Source organism: Mustela lutreola, chromosome 9, assembly GCF_030435805.1.
Source record: "Mustela lutreola isolate mMusLut2 chromosome 9, mMusLut2.pri, whole genome shotgun sequence".
Taxonomy (NCBI): Eukaryota; Metazoa; Chordata; class Mammalia; order Carnivora; family Mustelidae; genus Mustela; species Mustela lutreola.
In genome coordinates, this window is record NC_081298.1 from 125,846,247 (window position 1) to 125,864,700 (window position 18,454).

An 18,454-nucleotide genomic window follows, 5' to 3' on the forward strand; every position below is an offset into this window, starting at 1 on the left:
AGAAAGGAGAGCAGGAACTGAGAAAGGAAAAGAAGAGAAGGAAATAGAACATAAACAGAAAAAGAAAAAGCAGGCAATGTAACAAGGAATCATCTAGAAGGACTCTCCTGTGACATCCTGCAGGTCACTGGACTGTAGAATTCAAAGGGAGTAACCTCTTGTTAGCATGCCGTGAAAATCTGATGCTTCCCTTTTTGAACTTTTAGGCTCTGTTCCCCTTATCCCGTCAACCTTCTATGGGTAGCCTGTTATACCCAGGATTCCATGCGAGGCTCTGGGACTGCAAAGATGCAGGGCACCAGGGTCTCCCTGTGGTGAGAATGAAGCAGTGAGATGAGAGAGGTGGGGAGGACCCCAACCAAGTCTGAGCGAAAGTGTGGGTGCAGAGGCACTTCCAGGACTGGGCATCAGTTGGGCTGAGGCCGGGCCAGAAGGCAGTGTGGAGTGAGCACTCCCTGCAGAGCAAACAGCCAGAGGAAGGGGTAGATGGCCTTGCGGAGGTTCTGGGTTCTGGAATCCTGGTCCCTGGGCTCCCTTTCATTGTAAGCCTCTCCTGGGGTATGTTACTGGAAGAGACAGCCGTTCTTTTTCAGTCCTTGGAAATTTTGCCAGATATCCCTTCCCTGCGCCCCCCAAACCCGGCAGCTAACTGGACACAAATCTTGACAGTTCTGCTCCAGGGAGGCTCACCGGCCCAGCCTTCCCCATCCCCGCGCCCAGGATGGGGTGAGGCTAGTGCCTTAAGCATCGCCCTTAGTAGAACACTGGCCTCTGACGCCTTCACATTGGGGCAGTTCCCATCATGCAGAGCCTGGCTCCTGAGCTCCATCTTCTCAGATCCAGGGATCCCAAAGCAAGAGGTCAGGACCCCACCTCTGGGGGGTATAAGGTCCCCAAGAGCAGGTGGGAGAAGTAACATCTCCTTTTTCTCAGGGCTCCCTTTCTGACAGCAGCCACCAGACACAGCTTAAATGGTGTCTGGTGGATGCTGATTTTCCAGCGGGTGGGGGGGGGGGGGGTTTGGGATTTCTACATGGCGCAGTGGGACCCAGCCAGGCCTGACCCATCCAGGTTCCCTGAGCCTCACGGACACCAGCAGTCCTGGTGGCCAGCTTGACTGGAGGCATGAATCCCCTCAAAACACCAGTGCAACAGGCCAGCCTCCTGTTCCCACAGATGGTAGAGCTCCTTGCACTCACACTTAACACTCGTGTGCGAGCCCCTTTGCCCACTCCTGGCAGCTGCATTGGCCTAGCAGGGCACAGCAGAGCAGGGAGGAGAGGTAGGCAGGAACGTCAGCCCCAGGGGGCCAGGAGAGGCTAGGCAGGGCTTTATCTAGGAGCAGGAGGCTGCTGAATAATGAATTTCCCACTCCGACTCTGAGCCTGCATTCCCAGGGCTGTACGCAGGGTACACCACACACACACACACACACACACACACACACACGCACGCGCGCACACACACACACACACCAATACACACTGGGCTGACAACTTGGAGGGGCGGGCACTGCCAGGACTGTGAGGCTCTGTGAACCGCGGGAGGGAGCAGCTCTCTCACTCAGTTGCCTGGGTCTCTGTGGGCAGCATCCGAGGGGGCGCAGGAGGCGGGAGCAGCAGAGCAGAGAGGGAGAGGAGGGAGGCATGTGCGTGTGAGTCGAGCTCCACCAGACTCACTCCTTCCCCAGCGGCTCCTGCCCGCCGGCGGTGTCCAGGCTCCACACGCCAGCATGGCTCTGTTTGTCCACCTCAAGACGGTCTCGGAGCTGCGGGGCAGGGGCGACAGGATCGCCAAAGTGACTTTCCGAGGTAGGGGGCCCCCTGTCTTAGAGGGACCCTAGCTCTGGGCTGATGGGGATACGGCAGAGCAGGGAGGATGGATGGGAAAAGTTCTAGCAGGGTTGGGGTGATGAGGCTTTCCATGGGCAGCCCTCTGCCCCTGGCCTGACTGGCCACTGTGATTTCCTGATGGTCAGCGTCCCCCGTGTCGCCCTGTCTGCGTCTGTGTCCGTCCCTCCCTGTGCTTGCCAACGTGCAGTGTGCCTGGTAGGGTGCAGAGTTCTCTGCGTGCAGGGGGTCCTGGGGAAGCAGAGGTAAAGACCGCCTCTCCAAGCTCAGGGGGACCCACAGCGAAGAGGCCCAGCCCCATGGAGCCTCTGTGGGCCCATTCCTCCTCTCCCTCTCCCTCCAGAAGATCTCCTTGGGCTCAGGGTGGTGGTGGCCTCTGCAGACTGAAAGCCATAGCATGGCTCCCCAGAAACCAGGCAGCCAGGGGCTCTCTGGTTGAGGATACTATTGGCTTCTTGTGGATCTATTGGTGGGCAGGGATCCTGTGAGCCCCACTGGCCTCTCCTCTGTCGATTCTCTTCCTAGCCTCCTCCCTTCCCATGCATCCAGCAGCCAGTTACTATGGTCTATGTGTCAAGCCTGGGGGCTGCGGGTGACCCAGGCTCTGTCCTTGAGGAGCCCACCTCCAGTGGGCAGACAAGTAGGACAGGTGTTTGATATGATGAGGACGGGGACAAAGGCAGCATGCAAGCCACAGAAGCAGCACCCGACTTGGGCTGGGGCAGAGTGGTCAAGGAAGGCTTCCTGGAGGAGGTAGCCCCTCAGCTGAAACCCAAGGGACTAGCAGGAAGGAGCAAGGTAAGGAAGTGAGGGCAGTGCTGGTGCCGGGGCCGGGAGGCTGAAGGCTGAGAGAGGAGCTGGAATGTGGAACGGAGTCGATAGAGGATCCATGAAGCTGGAGCCCAGAGTAAGCACAGAAGCGAAGGCAGGAGAGAGACGGAACCAAGGACGCAAGGCTGCCTTTACCCTAAAGACAGTGGGCAGCCCCCAAGGCTTTTAAGTAGAACTAAATAAGGCCGGGTTTCTTGTGCTTACCACCCACCCGCCTTGGCTTCTGACTGGCCATAGCCCAGCCCTCTGGGCCGGGACACCTCTGATGTCCTTTCACCAAAGGCCAGGGCACTCCTCACTAGACACGGCCCTTCTTCCTGAGAGGGGAAGATGATGGGGGCTGGGGGCGGAGCTGAGAGAAGCCCAGCAGACCAGAGAGCAAAGTGAGCAGGGCCCAGGCTGGGGGCATGTCCGCACCCGGATTGCAAGGGAGAGGTGAGACCAGGGGCCATAGCCCCCGTGCCCCCCCCCCCCCCCCGCATCGGATGGGCTCTGGCGGGAGGCCCAGGTTGTGCACAGAATGGGCAGGGATGCAGGGGATCGCAACGTCCCTGCAGGCAAGTTGGGGAGGAAAGGGTGGCTAGGCTGCCTGTTGCTTCCCACACCAGCCCGAGGATGGCTTTGTCTGCAGCACTCTGGATCTGTGTGCCACCTGCTGGCTTTAGGAAAAGCGAGTGTGTCCCTTCATCTGTGAAATGTGTCCCTGGGCTCCACAAACAGCACAGCACTCGGCTGCTTGGCTCCAGAGTGCTGTGTTCCTGCGGCCACGACCTGCCAGCCCCCCGTGGCGGCAACCAGGCATTTGCAGGCAGAGACACCAGGGCCCAGAGGGAAAGAGACCCCTGTGGCGTCAGTGCAGGGGCTGGGGCACAGAACCTCACCCCCTTCCCTGGGTGCTCGATCCTGCAAGCCCCTTTTTCTCTTCCTGGTCAACCAGAGCACGCTATCTGATGTGCACCCCCTTCTCCTTGGATCTCCTTTGATCCCTGGGCCTCTAGCCTCAACCGACCACACAGGAATTTGCTGGTTTGCACACTGGGCCTTCTGGACTGAGTGGGGAGATCCACTTCCAAGCGGTGCACCTGTAGCAGGTGGCCGCAGACAGAACTAGGGGAAGGAGCTGGGCATCAGGAAGGGGCCGATGGCAAACAGATTTCCAGAAAGCATCCTTTCTAACAACCAGAGATGTCTCAGCCATTCCTCAGCCAGCACCTGACAACCAGAAACACCCCCCAAAACCCAACATTAACAACAATTCAGAGGAAGCAACCCATTCCAGAATGTTCCACAGCAACTCCTGGCATACACAGCCTCAGTTGTCCAAGCAAACGGCCGCAGGGGGGGGAATCAGAAACTGATAAATAGTCAGAGGGAGAGGATGGCCCTGGGTTCCCCTAGTCCCGTGAGTGAAGCTCAGGGACAGGTTGGGTGCGGGGAGCCCTAGTGGGTTGGGCTCTCTGGCTGTGACCCTGGCAGACAGGATGAGCTGGTTGAAACATAGTTTGCCCTTCTGTGCTGTGCCCCCTGAGACCCTTAGGGGCTGCGGTGGAAAAAGTTCTAGATACGGCGTCAGAAGCTCTGGGTCCTACTGGATTCTGGCTCTCACTTCCCCTCTCTAGTCCTCATCTTTAAAATGGCCACGTGGGTAACAAGCACGTCCCCGGGGTGCTTCAGTGAAGGAGTGGGCACTGGAGGAGGTTGACGGAAGGGCATTCAGATGACTGCTAGGTCTGCGAGGCACCCCTTTCCGGTGCTCCTGGGGGGCGGCTGCTGGCTCCCGAGCCATCTTCTCTCCAGCCCACTCTCTCCTCTCCCCGAGAGCACATCTGAGGGCTTCCTGACCTGTGCCAGGAGCGAGCAACTCAGGCCTGTCCTCTGCTCTGTAGGGACCCCCCGGCTAAGATGTTCCTCAGGAACCTGGGTCTGGAGCAGACTGCCCCCCGCCCCCAGAGCCCTGTTCCCATGGGGGCTGCGCCTTCACTCGTAACCTGATCCTGCCCTTATTCCTTCACTCTCAGTACGTGCGGATGTTTGTGGACAAGTCTAGGACCCTGAGGGTGAAGACACAGCCCCTGCTTGCAGGAGATACAGTCCACTGGGTCACATAGGAGACACCAGAAGACCCGGTCCCCAGGCCATGTCATGCACGCAGACCCCAGAGCCCCAGAGCTTCCCGTGAACAAGAGGAGACTGTGGCCCTCATTGAACTGAGAGGCCTGCAGCCAGAATCAAGAGTGCGCTGTCAGGAAAGGAGCCATCTGGATGGCAGGTCACTTCTCAAAGAAAAGCAGGACTCTCCTAGTGTTTGTCCTTTTTCAACTGCTAACTTGGTTCTCAGTATCAGTGAAAACCAGGGAACACGGTGGGAGAGCCTGTAAGTTCCTCTAGGCCAGCCTCTGTCCAGTGCTCAGCCCATCCACACCTGGGGAGAGAACCTGGGCTGCCCGTGAAGTAGCCCCTGTCTGGGGCCAGGCCCGTGATCTCTCCGTACTCCGCATCCCCGAGCTTTCTTGCCACGATAGTGGGTTTGGGGTTTGGATGTGTGAGTTGGGTGTTGTCTGGGGGCTGGGTCTGATCTCCAAGTAATTCACTTGAACTGGTGATGGAACCAGCGGTAAAGGTCTGCTTTATCAAAGACTTCTCCCTCCTCCTCCTCCTCCCGGCCCACCCCACTGCATTCCCATAACCCTGAATTTCTTGTCATTCTTCCAAAGATAGAAGCCCTGTATCTCTCCAGACCTTGAGACATTGATTTCTTTTGCCTGCAACAACCCCCACCCTCCATCTTGAGAACACGCATGAATTCTGTCCATCCTTCAAGGCCCAGCTCATCTGTCACCTCCTCTGGGAAGCCTTCCCCCTCCCTTGCAGTGCTATGTGCTTACTCCTCCCACAGCTCAGCTAGGGCACTTGGTATTTTAGAAACCACCGCAGTTCTGGGGCCCCAGAGGGAAGCTGACCCCATTCTCTAGGAAACGCGGGGGAGCAGAAGCAAGTGGGGCCACGTGTGGCCCAAGCCCTTCGTAGGACACGCTCTTTCTGAGCACGGCTGCATAAACACGTGGTACAGGGTGGGGTTTCATAGGCGAACCAGGGTCCCCTAATCGGATAGGGGAGCAGAGAAGAGTGGGACATAATGGGGAATGTCCGACTCAGAAGGGCCAAGGTGTGCTTCGGGTTGGGCCGTGAACTGCGGCCTGTTGGGGGGATGGCGGCTTCCTTCTTACGCCGGTGGAGACGCAGAAGGAGGGTCGAGGGAGGCTGCTGTGGGAGGCCAGGCCATTCTGGGTGAGGGGCTGACGGGACCAGAGGCCAGAGGAGGGAAATCCCAGTTGAGTGCCCTAACTAGGAAGCCCCAGGTTGGGCTGGAGCAGAGGCTGCAGGGAAGTTGAGGCAGGATGAGGGGGGCAGTGAGGGTGATGAGCCAGAATCCATGGGGTCAGGTGAGAGAGTGCAGGGGGGAGGTGGGGTCCCAGCCTCGGCAGGGGGGACAAGGTGTCCCCACTCATGGCTGTGGGGGCCCCCCGGATTCCAAATTAGGTTTCTTCTCCCCATTAAAAAGGAGGAGCTCTCTCTCTTCATGAGAAATAGGACCTCTATCTCGAGGCTTCCTTGCCATCCCTGGTCCTGTACCACATCTCTCTGAGAGCTTGTGGGCTAGGTGTCACCCCTCACAAGGGGTGGGCATTGCCCCCATGGAAGGGGACGAAGGGAGGGACCCTTAGGACAGACTCTGCCACCCACACTGACTGTGAACCCAGCTCTGTGCGTCTGCTGTGCCTCCCACCTCCTCCACTGTACCCACCACACACTGGTCCCTCACCCCCTGGGAGTGAGGCTCGGGACAGATCTTTTCTGTCCAAATTCCCAGGTGGTAAATGTCCCCCCTCCCACCCAGAGCAAGCCAGTGCAGACTCAGAGAGAAGGCAGAGCACACTGGAAATTCCCCATGCTTCTCCTGATCTGATGAGGGTATTTTCATGATATGGAAGTAACTGTAAAATTGTGTCCTGCTACAAAGGCCCTCAGCAAAAATGCTTCTGGAAATGTGTTCCAGAATAGGCTTGTAAATTTCCCTGAATTGCAATGCCTTCCTTGGTTGTCTCACCCACCTTTACTCATAACATAAAAGCTACAGCCCTCCCACCTACACCCATGGCTGGGACTAATCCCTTTTTTATTATTAACTCTCTATGATGGAAAGTCTCAAAGACATACACGAGTTGGGAGAGTGTTGCTTTGGCCCCCAAGCTTTCCCAGGGCAGTCTTAACATCCGTCAACTCCTGGCCGGTCCTGTCCCATTTGTTCCCCTCCTCCTCCCATACCCCGAATTATTTGGAAGCAAAGCCCAAACGCCACACCATCTCATCTGAAAATATTCAGTACAGTACAGTACAAAGCTATAAAAGACAACGATTCAATTTTTTTTAAAAACCCACATATTACATCACTCCTAAAAAATAACCCCTTCATACTACCAAATATTCAGTCAGTGATCAAATTTCTGCTTGTCTCATCGATGTCATAATTTTTTTCCTGGTCATTAAAAGCTACACTTTCATGGGTTTTGTGAACCAAGGATTTTATCATTCATTCACTCGTTTCATTCATCCAGATCATAATATTCAGTGAGGGCCAGCCAAGTGTTATTTTAGGCATTGGTGTGACAGCAATAAATTAAAAAGACATGGTCCTTGCCCTCAAGGGGAAGCCAGTCATTGCCCCAGTCACCACGAGCAGCACAAAGAATAGTCTGGAAAGGGAGGTGCAGGTGCAAGGCAGCATGAGGCAAGGGAAGCCCATGCCTGCCGGCCAGGAGGTCTGGAAGCTGCCCTGAGAGGGGGCATCAGGACTCGCTCGTTAAAGATGGCAGAAGAGCCCTTGGGAAGGGAGGTGGGAGCAAACCAGCAGCACTGGTGTTGGCCAAAATCAGCCGCCCGGAAGCCAACAGATGAAGCTGGGCGGTACGCGGGACCAGGGAAGAGATTTTACTGCAGGGGCATGGGGGATGGGCTGATGTTTAAGCTGACTTCTTAGCTGGGACAAAACCTACAAAGGGCCTCATTCCAGGCAGAAGGGCTAACATCAGTACAGATGGAACAGCGTGGAGCTGAATCAAGGGTTTAGAGAGCAGGGAGTGCTTGCTGGGGATGGGGTGGGCGTGCCCTGGAGGGGAGGCGGGCCCAAACACAGAGGGTTTGAACTTCTGCTTTTTAAGTGACTAGGAGTCTGATGCTTTTAGTAGGAGAATGGGCAGGGGACATCAGGTTTTGGAAAGGACACCCTGGATGTCAGGACTCCAGACCGGGAGCCCAGGGAGGAAGCTGGGGCAACCGTACAGGCCGAGGACTGTGTCTTAACGGGGAAGAGGTGGGTTTGGACAGAAGAGAGGACATGGGTTCAGAGAGGGGGTAGTGAGTCTGGAGTTGATAGCGAGCAAGAGGGCAGGACCAGAGTGTCACCTGGATGGGTGGTGAGACCGCTGGTGGAGGAGGGGAGCGTGCCATGTGAGGAAGAGCATGTTTGGGGGTTGGGACACAGAAAGGACAGACTTGCCTGTCAGTCATTCTAGTGAAAATGTCCCCCAGGATGCCAGAGATCTGGCTTGGTACAGTGAGTGCCCAGGGAGGTGGCTGGAGCCCCGTGGTTTGGAAGTCCAGGGGACACGTGAAGGCCTAGGAGAAGGTGAAATATGCCTGAGTCCTTAGAGGGCTGCTTTGGGGTCCAATGGAAAAGGCGATATATGTGAATGGCTCTACACGCTGTAGAGTGCTCTGTCAGTATAAGGATTTGGCTGTGCATCTCAAGCACCTGCTGCAGACTTCTAGAGAGACCGGAGTGGAATAGACTGCGACTCTCAGGGACTCCATGGACTGGGGGATTTGCGGGGGTGTGGGCAGAGCCTTGCTTGATCCTCCTTGGGATTCCTGCTGACGCCCCAAATTCTGCCAGCCATGAGATGATGGTGTGGAAACACCTGGAGCCACAAAGCAGGCTCCTCCAGGGCGGGCAGCAGGACCCCCACAGTGCCTGGCACAGAGCAGCCCCGGGTAGAGATGATGCCTGAAGGAGCAGGGCCCACAGGTGCAGGGGAACAGAAGCAGTGAGGGGAGGGACCACTCTGCAGCCCCCATCCGGGCAGCACGAGGCAGTGACTGCTCCTCGCACTGCCAGTTCCAGAAGGGTCTCCAGAGACAGAGAATACCATGTGATCAGTTCTACCTAAAGCCCTTGTCTTCTTCCTGGTGGACTGATCCACCCTTGAGACAGTGGCTCAACAGTCTTTGTTCCTACTTATTTATTTATTTTTTTCCAAAGTCAAAGGGCTCAGTGGCTTAGTTGAAAGTCAGTTTCCACTCCCTGGCTCCCCCACCCCCCCGCCCCAAGCTAAGGTTTAAGATAAAATCAGGACTATAGTTTTAACAATATTTTACCCCATTAAGAATGTAAAAAATCACTTTCCCACCATACCTTATTATATGCCCAGTGCCTGGCTTAGAGCAGAGACTCTGTACAGCTTGTGGATCACTAGGACCACAGGTTCCTCTAATCTGTCACAGTAGTGGGGCCACCTGAGACCTGGCAGTTGATGAGTGTGTAGCGGGCACTGTCCTGGGCTCGAGGGGGAAACACCACGCTCTCTCTGCCTGTGCATGGTTCTGAAAAATAGGAACTGGGGCCAACAGTTAGTTACATAGCAAAGTCAGAGTTTGAGTGAGCCCTTAGAAGGAAGTATAGGTTTAAGCTGAGCCAGAGAGATAGGGTTTATAATCCTTGCTCTGTCCCCTGCCTCGAGGATGAATCCCTGGCATAAGCTGAGTTTCTACTGTGCATGCTGGTATGTTGGCAGGACGGGGGGCGGACAGATAAATGAGTGAAGGTGGAAATTATATTTGAATGAGATCTGCGGACAGTAAAGGGTTTGAAGTAGACGGATCCTCCATCTGGCTGAGAAATGGGGAAAAGAGAAGGGGCAACCTTCCCTTTGGGAGGCCCAGGGACTCTGCATAACCCAAGTCTGGCTCTGTGAGTCCCTGGTCATTTTCAGAGAGCACAGTATTGAAGAAACATCACTGGTGGAAAGTGTTCTTACGGGAGATAATTACAAACAACCAGATGAGAAAATTGTTAGGGATATAGAACACATGAAACCACCATCAATTGCCTTGACCTAATTGCCATTTCAAGGACATTTCACTCCAAACTGAAAGATACCCATTCTTCTCAAATGCATATGGACTAGTCATCAAGATAGATTGTATAATGGGAGGTTAAACGTGTCTCAGTATATTTCAGATGACTGACATCCTCCAAATATGTTCTCTGACCCCACTGGGATTCACTTAGAAATTAGTAACAATAAGAGAGATCTTAAAAAGCTCCAAGTAATTGGAAATTTAACAGTATCCTTCTAAATAATCTGTGGTCAGCGAAGTAAACAAAAGAGAAATTATAGATCATTTCCAGATGAATGATAATGAAAATACGACATGTCAACATTTACAGTGGTATATACCTATGGCAGGAAAGAAAAAAGTCTAAAAACAACCATCTAGGTTTCCGCCTTAAGGAGGTACTAAAAGAAGATCGAATTAAACCTAAGTCTTAAAAACATGCTAATTGAATAAGCCAGACACAAAAGACCATGTATCATATGAATCCATTTATACAAACTGCCTCGAACAAACAAACCCATGGAGATAGAAAGTAGACGATTTGTTGCCAGGGACTAGGACAATGGGGAATGACCGCTAATGAGTGTGGGCTTTTTTTGGGGTGATACAATATTCTGGAATTAGATAGTGGTAAAGGTTGCACAACCTTGTAAGTGTACCGAAATCACTGAATGGTACACTTCAAGTGGGTAAATTATATGGTTTGCGAATTATATTTCAATAAATAGAAATAAATACAACCAAAAAATACTAAAACCAAGAGAATAAAAAAAGAAATAAGAAAGCCAACAAAGCTGAAAGTTGACTCTTTCAAAAAAAAAATTAAAATATAGATAAACTGTAGCAAGAATGGCCAAGAAAAAAAATGTGAGAAAATGCAAATGACCAATATCAGGAATGGACAGAGGGGTATCATTTCATTAAAAAGAAAATAAGAAAATGCCATGAATAACCGTATCTCACTAAGTTTCTACAACTCAGATGAAGCAGACAAATCCCTTGAAAAACACTTTACCAAACTGATACTAAAAGAAATGGGAGATCTGAAGAGTCCAGGATCTATCGAAGACGCGAAATTCAAAATAAAAATGATGATGATAATGATGGCAAACTGCTTTCCCATCAAGAAAACTTTAGGTCTCCACAGCTTCACGGGTGAAACATTTATTCAGAAATATTTATTTAGAAATATTTAGAAATAGATATTTCTAGAAAATATTTAAGGAAGAAATAATATTAGTATTACTCAAACTTTTAGAAAAACAGAAGAAGGAACACTTTATAGCTCATTATATGATACCAAACCCTGATAAAGAGCTTATGCAAAAAGAATATTAGAGCCAAATCCCTCACGAACAAAGTAGTAAAAATCCTTAACAAGATATTAGTTGAGTTATAATCCATGAAAGGGATAACACATTATGACAAGTAAATTTAATCCCAGGAATGCAAGGTTAGTTTAAAATTAGGAAATTAATCAAAGTATTTCACTATATTAATACACTACAAGAGAAAAACCACCAACAGATACAGAAAAGCTTTTGACAAAATCCAACACCTATTTGTGGTGAGAACACTCAGCAAAATGGGTAGGGGGGAATCTTCCTTAATCTCATAAAGAACTACTACAAAAGACATTGGGCTAACATCATACTTAATCCTGAAACAAAAAATATTTATACACAGAATATTACTCAATGATAAAAATCAAATGGATTACTGAACTATGCGACAACATCGGCGAATTACGAAAATATTACATGGACCAAAAGAAGCCAGACACAAAGAAGTACATTCCGTACAACATCATTTATATAAAGTTTAAAACAGGCAAAACTAACCTTTGGTGATAGAAATCAGAGCAGTGGTTACTGATAAGGGGTAGAGACTGACTAAAGAGTGAGGGGTGAGGTACCATCTTAAGAAAATGGAGATGTCCTAAATCCCCATTATAGGGTGATTACACAGGTATGCTCAGTTATCAAAACCCACTGAGTTGTGCACTTAAGGTCTGTGAATGTAAATTTTACCTTGTTAAAAAAAGAGCGAATCACACCTAAAATACCTAAAACTTGAAAAATATGTAGATGAGGAAGAAAATCGTTTCTGATTATATACTACTAAAAATAAGCTAACACAATGTGATTCACAGTAGAGAAGACCATTTTTATATTTGAGACGTAACTTAAATGTCAAAAGCAAGAATAGGACCCTTTAATGGAATAATAGCCCTTTTTTAATTGGGTGATGAATTATGTCCCAGGTGTACAAGCAACTACGATTTGCTCCGTTTTATGGATGAGGAAACTAACAAAGAGAGGTTAACTTCTTCAAGGGCACATGGGTAGCAAGTGATAGAGCTGGGGTTTGAACTCTGACAGTCTGGTCCAAGCGCCTTACCACACTCTCCTGTGGTCCCCCGTGCTTGCAAGGGACTTGACACTTGACTCTGTTTCAGTTTCCAGTTCCAGGATGTAGGCTGGTCCAGGGTAATTGCTCCGGGTTAGAGATGATGGCTCTGAGACCCTGAAGGGTGGGAGAGCCAACTCCCGATGCGGGTCCAGGACCTGAGGTCCCTGAAGCTTGTCCTCAGGACATCCCCTTTCTCCTATAGATGGCCCAGCAGCCCACCCTGTGTCCTTTCAGGAACCCAGGACCCCCTTCTCGGATCTGCCTTCAGTGGGCTGCTCCCTAAAGGGAGACTCTTCACTTTCCCCTTTACCATCAGAACTCGCCGGTCCTGTGTCCCGCTCCTTCAAGTCTCCATTCTCCGCTCACACTCACAAACACTTGCTCACATGGTCCTCTCTGCCTGGATGTCCCTGTCACTCCCATCTCCCCAGGGTCCATGCCCCTGCCTCTGCCACGTCTTCCTTGATCTGTAAGCTGAGGTCATTTCTCCTTCTCCTGTGTACTCATTTTATTCACACTCTGTTGCCTGTGAATGATCAAATTTTGCCTTGTACAGTAGTCTTTTACATGTCTGACCTAACCCCTTTCTGGATTGTAATAAGCATCTTCAGTCAGCTTCCCATGACAAAATCTCTTGTAGAACCCCCGTCCCCTCCACGCTGACACAGCAGGAGCAGAAGACCCCCTTGCATGTGGGAATGGATGAAGGCACACCACTAACAGCCCAGTTTCCCACACCTGCCTCTTCCCAAGGTCTGGCTCTAACATGGTCAACTGTCAGGAAGATGGGGCTGTTTGGTTCCAACAAGGCACTTGATACCCTACAGTCGTATCACGTGAAAGACTAGCACTCCATCCTGCAAATGAGACAAGATTTGGGCTCCCCTTCATCTAGGAGGGTAGCAACAGGAGGGATATTTTAAATGGCAAACAGCATACCAGATAGATAGTTCTGTGAAGCTTTGGAACCTGAGTCCCTCCATCTGGGTGTATCCAATGTCACAGAACTTCTTACAGTTATGAGCTCAGAGTCTGCTCTCTAAACTTCATTTATTGACAGAAGGAGGAGTTTACTCCAAACCCAACAGCTCGGCTATCTTACGAGCAGCTGCCTCTGAAGGAAGGGGGTGCCATTCAATTTTCCCCATCCACAAAGCCTCCCTGCTGCAAGGAGCAGGCTATTTTCTTTCCCTCAAGCCTCATTCTCAATCTTCTCCGTGGCAAGGAAGGTGATTGGATATGGGGGTTTCAAATAGTTTTGTCTGAAAGCCATTTAAGAGGGAGCAGAAATGTCAACATGACCCATGTTGAGTGGAGAAGATGGTAAGTGGAAATGAACTTGAGAGGAGAGAATGAGAAATCCTCATTGATAACTTGCCAGGGATGACAGAGGTCCCCTGCCTCTGTCCTAAGGCATACGAAGGACCACCAGAATGATCCCTGCCACTGTTTGCAGAATTTTCTCCTAAAATGCGGCTTTTTAAAAACGTTTGAGGACATTCTGTTTCTGTACAATTGATTGGATTCAGCTTAGCAAATCTTTTTTTTTTTTTAATATCTAGAGGTAAAATTTAGCTCATCCCATTTGACAATATTCACCACATCTAAATCCCCAGAGCCTGAGGCGGTGAGGTTTTATTGCACTTTGGAACAGAGCCCCGATGCAGAAATTCGGCAGTCGCTCATTTCACTGCATTTTATGTCCTCTCTATCAAGGCTGTAGGAAATTCGCACCCGGGGACGGGTTTGCGCCTCAGTGGCTTCCTGCACCCGGTTAGACGGTCCCTCCCTGCCTCTGCCTTGGCTGGGCTGCTGGGTGTTCACTCCGGGAAAGCCTTGAACACAGAAATATCCAGGTTTATTACCATCTTCCAGCATGAAGAGACCTTTGGTGATTCAGAGCACCAGGTCCTTGGGAAGCCCCAGTGCACACATAAGCACTCCTGAGTCCCCGAATATATTGTGTGTTCCCAGTGGGGAAAATTGCAAACAGCTTAGGCACCAACGCTCATGCTTTCCTGTCCTCTCCTGGCTGCCCTGGGGTGAGTGGGTGAGATTTTTCTTCCCGGTTTTTCAGTTTTGTTTTGTTCCTGGCTAGTGCTCGAGAGTCTTTGTTTCCCATCTGTCTGCTTCACACATCTATTTTCTGTGTATCTAGTTCTGTTTTATAGATTCTTCCTGATTATCTGAGACACAGCCCCTCCCCCAACATACTATTCCTACACACACACACACACACACACACACACACACACACACACCCTTCCGCAGACCTCCACCTGTCTCTGACTGCTACATACTTGCTCTCAAGTTCAGAAGCCCAGGCAGGCCCTGGAGATATCTGAATCAACCCCTTCCCCCGGAAGCCACGGGCCTTCCCCACCATCCCTTGCCCCAGAACTCTCTCATTCATTTTTCTGTCGGCCTCGGAGAGGAAAACCTCAGGTGCTTTCTCCCACATGTCACCCCTCCTCTCCCCACTAGCACGGGTACTACCGAGTGTGAGAGAACCAAGGCCAGGGGACAGAAGTGGCTCCCAGGGACCGAGCCCCATTGCAGTGCAGGGTCAGAGGGGGCTTGCTGCAAGCCCTCCCTGGCCTGGCACTGGCCATGCCGGGTCAGTGTGTGAGCCCCTCCCATGCCCACTCTGCTGCCAAGTCCTCGCCTGGGTCCCCAACTTGCCCATCAGTGACAAGCACAACTCAGCCTCGGAATGGGGCTGAATTCATCCTTGAGATAGTCCTTTAATGACACGGACCACTGGTTTATGACGGTGGGGATTTCAAAGCATTTTTCTTTCCATGACAAAAGCAAAGCACGGTCATGGAAAAAAATGCCAAATTTAAGCATATACAGTCAAAGGCCAAGGTATGCTGCTTCCAGACTCTTCCTGCTCCCCCTAGCCACAGGTAATCATTTCTAGTGGCTGGAGATCCCTGTCTCTTCACAGATAGAAGAATTTGGTTTGGGATTTGGGGGTGGGGCAGTCGTATACAGGATTCTATTAAACATACTACCCTTTTTTTAATCCCCCTCCCTTTGGTCTACAATTGAGAGACAAAAATAAATTAATCCTAAATAATATTTCTTTTTAATGCTCCCTATCTCTGAGTTTCTCCTTGCAGAGATGACAAGTCCTCCCCACATGCTTCCACCCCACAAACACCAAAAAAAAAAAAAAAATCCCCCCAAAAGCAATGTTTATCCTTCTTTCTCTGCATCACTTCTCTGTCTCACACAACATGGTCTCTCGGGGTATGGATTGTATAGTATTGAACGGGCAACCCGTTCTAGCTCCTACTCGGCCATCAGCTCCCTGCGGGCAGAGGTCCTGGGCCTTGTGCCCACCCTTTTATCCTGAGGCTCCAGGAGGTAGCCTGGTCCATTGTAGGCTCTAGCAAATGTTTCTCAAAGTAGACTGAGGTGACCCATGCATCATCGTCACTGCCCGCCCCATGCCCCCCAACCCTGTCCTCTGTCCCTCCTGGTTATGGTTCTTCCAGCAGAGGGGCCGGTCCTCACTGGATGGGCTTGAAGAGTGGGTAGCTTGGTTTCTGCCCTGGCAGGTGGTGTATGGCCGGTGGGAAAATGTGTGTCCATATCACACTCGGTAGTACCCGTGCTAGTGGGGAGAGGAGGGGTGACATGTGGGAGAAAGCACCTGAGGTTTTCCTCTCCGAGGCCGACAGAAAAATGAATGAGAGAGTTCTGGGGCAAGGGATGGTGGGGAAGGCCCGTGGCTTCCGGGGGAAGAGGGTCCTGGTTGTGGCGGGGCCTGGCTTGGGCACGAGCTCCTGGGCCTGGCTGCAGACAGAGTCACAGAGGGGGGCGGCCAGCTGGCAGGGCGCCCACCGCCCTGGGGACCAGGCTTCTGCTCAGGGCAGCTGCAGGCCAGGGGAAGCCAGTGGAGCTGAGGAGACAGCAAAAGGGGGCCAAGAAAGCCACCGAGTGAACAACAAGGTGGAGAAAAGAGTCCTGGGTTCTCCTCTCATGTCTGCCTCTGACTAGACTGTCCCTTTAGTGTCCCTATGTGTAAGGTGGAGCTAGTGGCCTTTGACCTGCCTACACCACAGGGCTCCTGAGGCAGGCGGAGAAGACGGTGTGGGCCCTTGGCTCAGCCCGGAGAGCACAACACACGACACAGGGCCCCTTGTCACATAGACAAGTGCTATGTGAATCCGAGCGCTGTCCTGGTGACTGCCAGGCAGAGAGGTCTGACCCCAGCTTCTTGTTCTCTGTCCCCACCCAGGGCAAGCCTTCTACTCTCGGGTGCTGGAGAACTGCGAGGATGTGGCTGACTTCGATGAGGTAGGACACCCTTGGGGGATCCCCCCACCAAGTCCTGGCCAGGAGAGCCCAGGGCAGAGTGAATGACCCACAGAAGGGCAGTGTGGTCCCAGTCCATGGCTTGGTGCCCTCTGGGGGCACTTTTGTTCTCCAGAGAAAGGGCCTCCAGGTGTCAGAGGCCTGAAAGTGAGCCCTGGCTGAGGGCCCGGCCTCACTCCAACAAGAGGGGCTTCCCTCCCCAGTTCCCTGGGCACATGGAGGGCTCAGGCTAAGCCCACCTGGGCTTCCAGAAAGCCTGTCTCATAGAGACGTCACCCTTGTCAATCTAAGAGCAATCAGGCTACCTATCCCACTCGGTCTCCCCGAAAAGCTATTTTCCTTGAACCTCAGGTTCAGAGGGCTGAGTAAATCATTTGCCCCTGGTTATGGTCTATGGGCACAGCCAACGTGTATGAAGGTGTTCAGTCATCCTGGTTTGTCTGGGACTGAGGGGGTTCTTGGGACACAGACCAGAAGGGATAAAATAGGAAAAATCCTCATCTTACTCGAAAGAGTTGGTCATCCTGCATATCCTTTACCTACTTACTCCTCCAGAGAAGAAACTCCAGCTTGTCTCTCACCACCCCCAGCCACCAGAAAGGCACTGAATATTCTTACACATGTCCCCTTTGGACTTCTATGAACATTTCTCTGGAATGTTCCCCAGAACCTGAAATTGCTGGCTCATGGGATTTGCATCCACTTAAGCTTCCTCAGCACTGCCCCGGTTCACACTCCCACCAACAATGCATACGGATCCCTGGTTCCCAATCCTTATCTACACCTACTGGTATTCAGCTTTCTGACGTCTACCAGTGGTGTCTCATTGTCCTTTTAATAATACATTTGAAGTTTCCTTTTTTGTAAATTGCCTGTTCATATTCTTTGCCCTTTTTTTCCTGTGGGTGTGGCTGACTTTTTCTTATTGATTTGCAGTAACTTTTTATATGTCTGAGATATCGACCCCTTGCTTGGATTTAGAGACTGAAATTTCTCTCCGTCTGTCATCTATTTATGAACTTTGTCCCCTTGCTGACTAGGAGTCCTTAATCCTGGTATTTTTTCAAGTTTTGCTGAAGACCTCTTTACACTCTTCTAGGCTACAGGTACATTTCCCCACATTTTCTGATTTCATAATTGCATTTTTTTTTCTTTTACCTTGTATGTGGTTTTAGAGAGGGGTACAGTTTTATTTTTCTCCATATGAGAAACCACTTTTCCTAACATCAATTTGCTATGCAATCAATCACCTTCTCACCATTTAGGGTCTATGTCTTAGCTTTCTATCCCATCCCTTTAATCTGTTTGCCTGTTCTTGAACTTTACCACACTGTACTCATTAATATGGCATTTTTGTATGTCTTAGTACCTGATGAGGCAAATCCTCTCTGTTTCCTCTTCTTTTTTTGAGAGTGAATTATTTGTGGACGTTTATTCTTCCAGATAATTTTTAAATAAGTTCATCAGGTCCTTCCAAAAACCAACTGGAATTTTGATCAAGTTCCATTGGATTTAAAAAATTAATTGAGGAAGATGTCAATTTTTTATAATAATAAATCATCTATTCAATTTATCCATTATCATTTACTAACATTCTTACGTTTACTGCAAAGAAGTCGTATGATCTTGATAATTTTCTTCTCTTTTTTCAAAAAAGATTTATTTATTTATTTATTTATTTATTTATTTATTTTATGGGGTGGGTAGGGGCAGAGAGAGAGAATATCCAAGCAGACTCCCACTGAGCAGGGAGCCTGATGCGGGGCTCCACCTCACAACCCATGAGATCAGGACCTGCGCCAAAACCAAGAGTTGGATGCTTAACCAACTGAGCCACCAAGATGCCCCAGTATTGATTA

At 50.7% G+C, this 18,454-nt stretch overlaps 1 protein-coding gene across 4 annotated transcripts in view; it reads left to right on the forward strand.

Moving 5' to 3' along the window:
* Nucleotides 1-1,732: 1,732 nt before the first annotated feature.
* Nucleotides 1,733-18,454, forward strand: part of OTOF (otoferlin) — a 92,190-nt gene continuing 75,468 nt past the window's right edge. For all 4 annotated transcript variants that reach the window (XM_059132432.1, XM_059132431.1, XM_059132433.1 and 1 more), the window contains exons 1-2: nt 1,733-1,811; nt 16,519-16,577. In XM_059132432.1, the coding sequence (XP_058988415.1) occupies nt 1,733-1,811; nt 16,519-16,577 (138 nt within the window). The remainder of the gene's footprint in view (nt 1,812-16,518; nt 16,578-18,454) is intronic.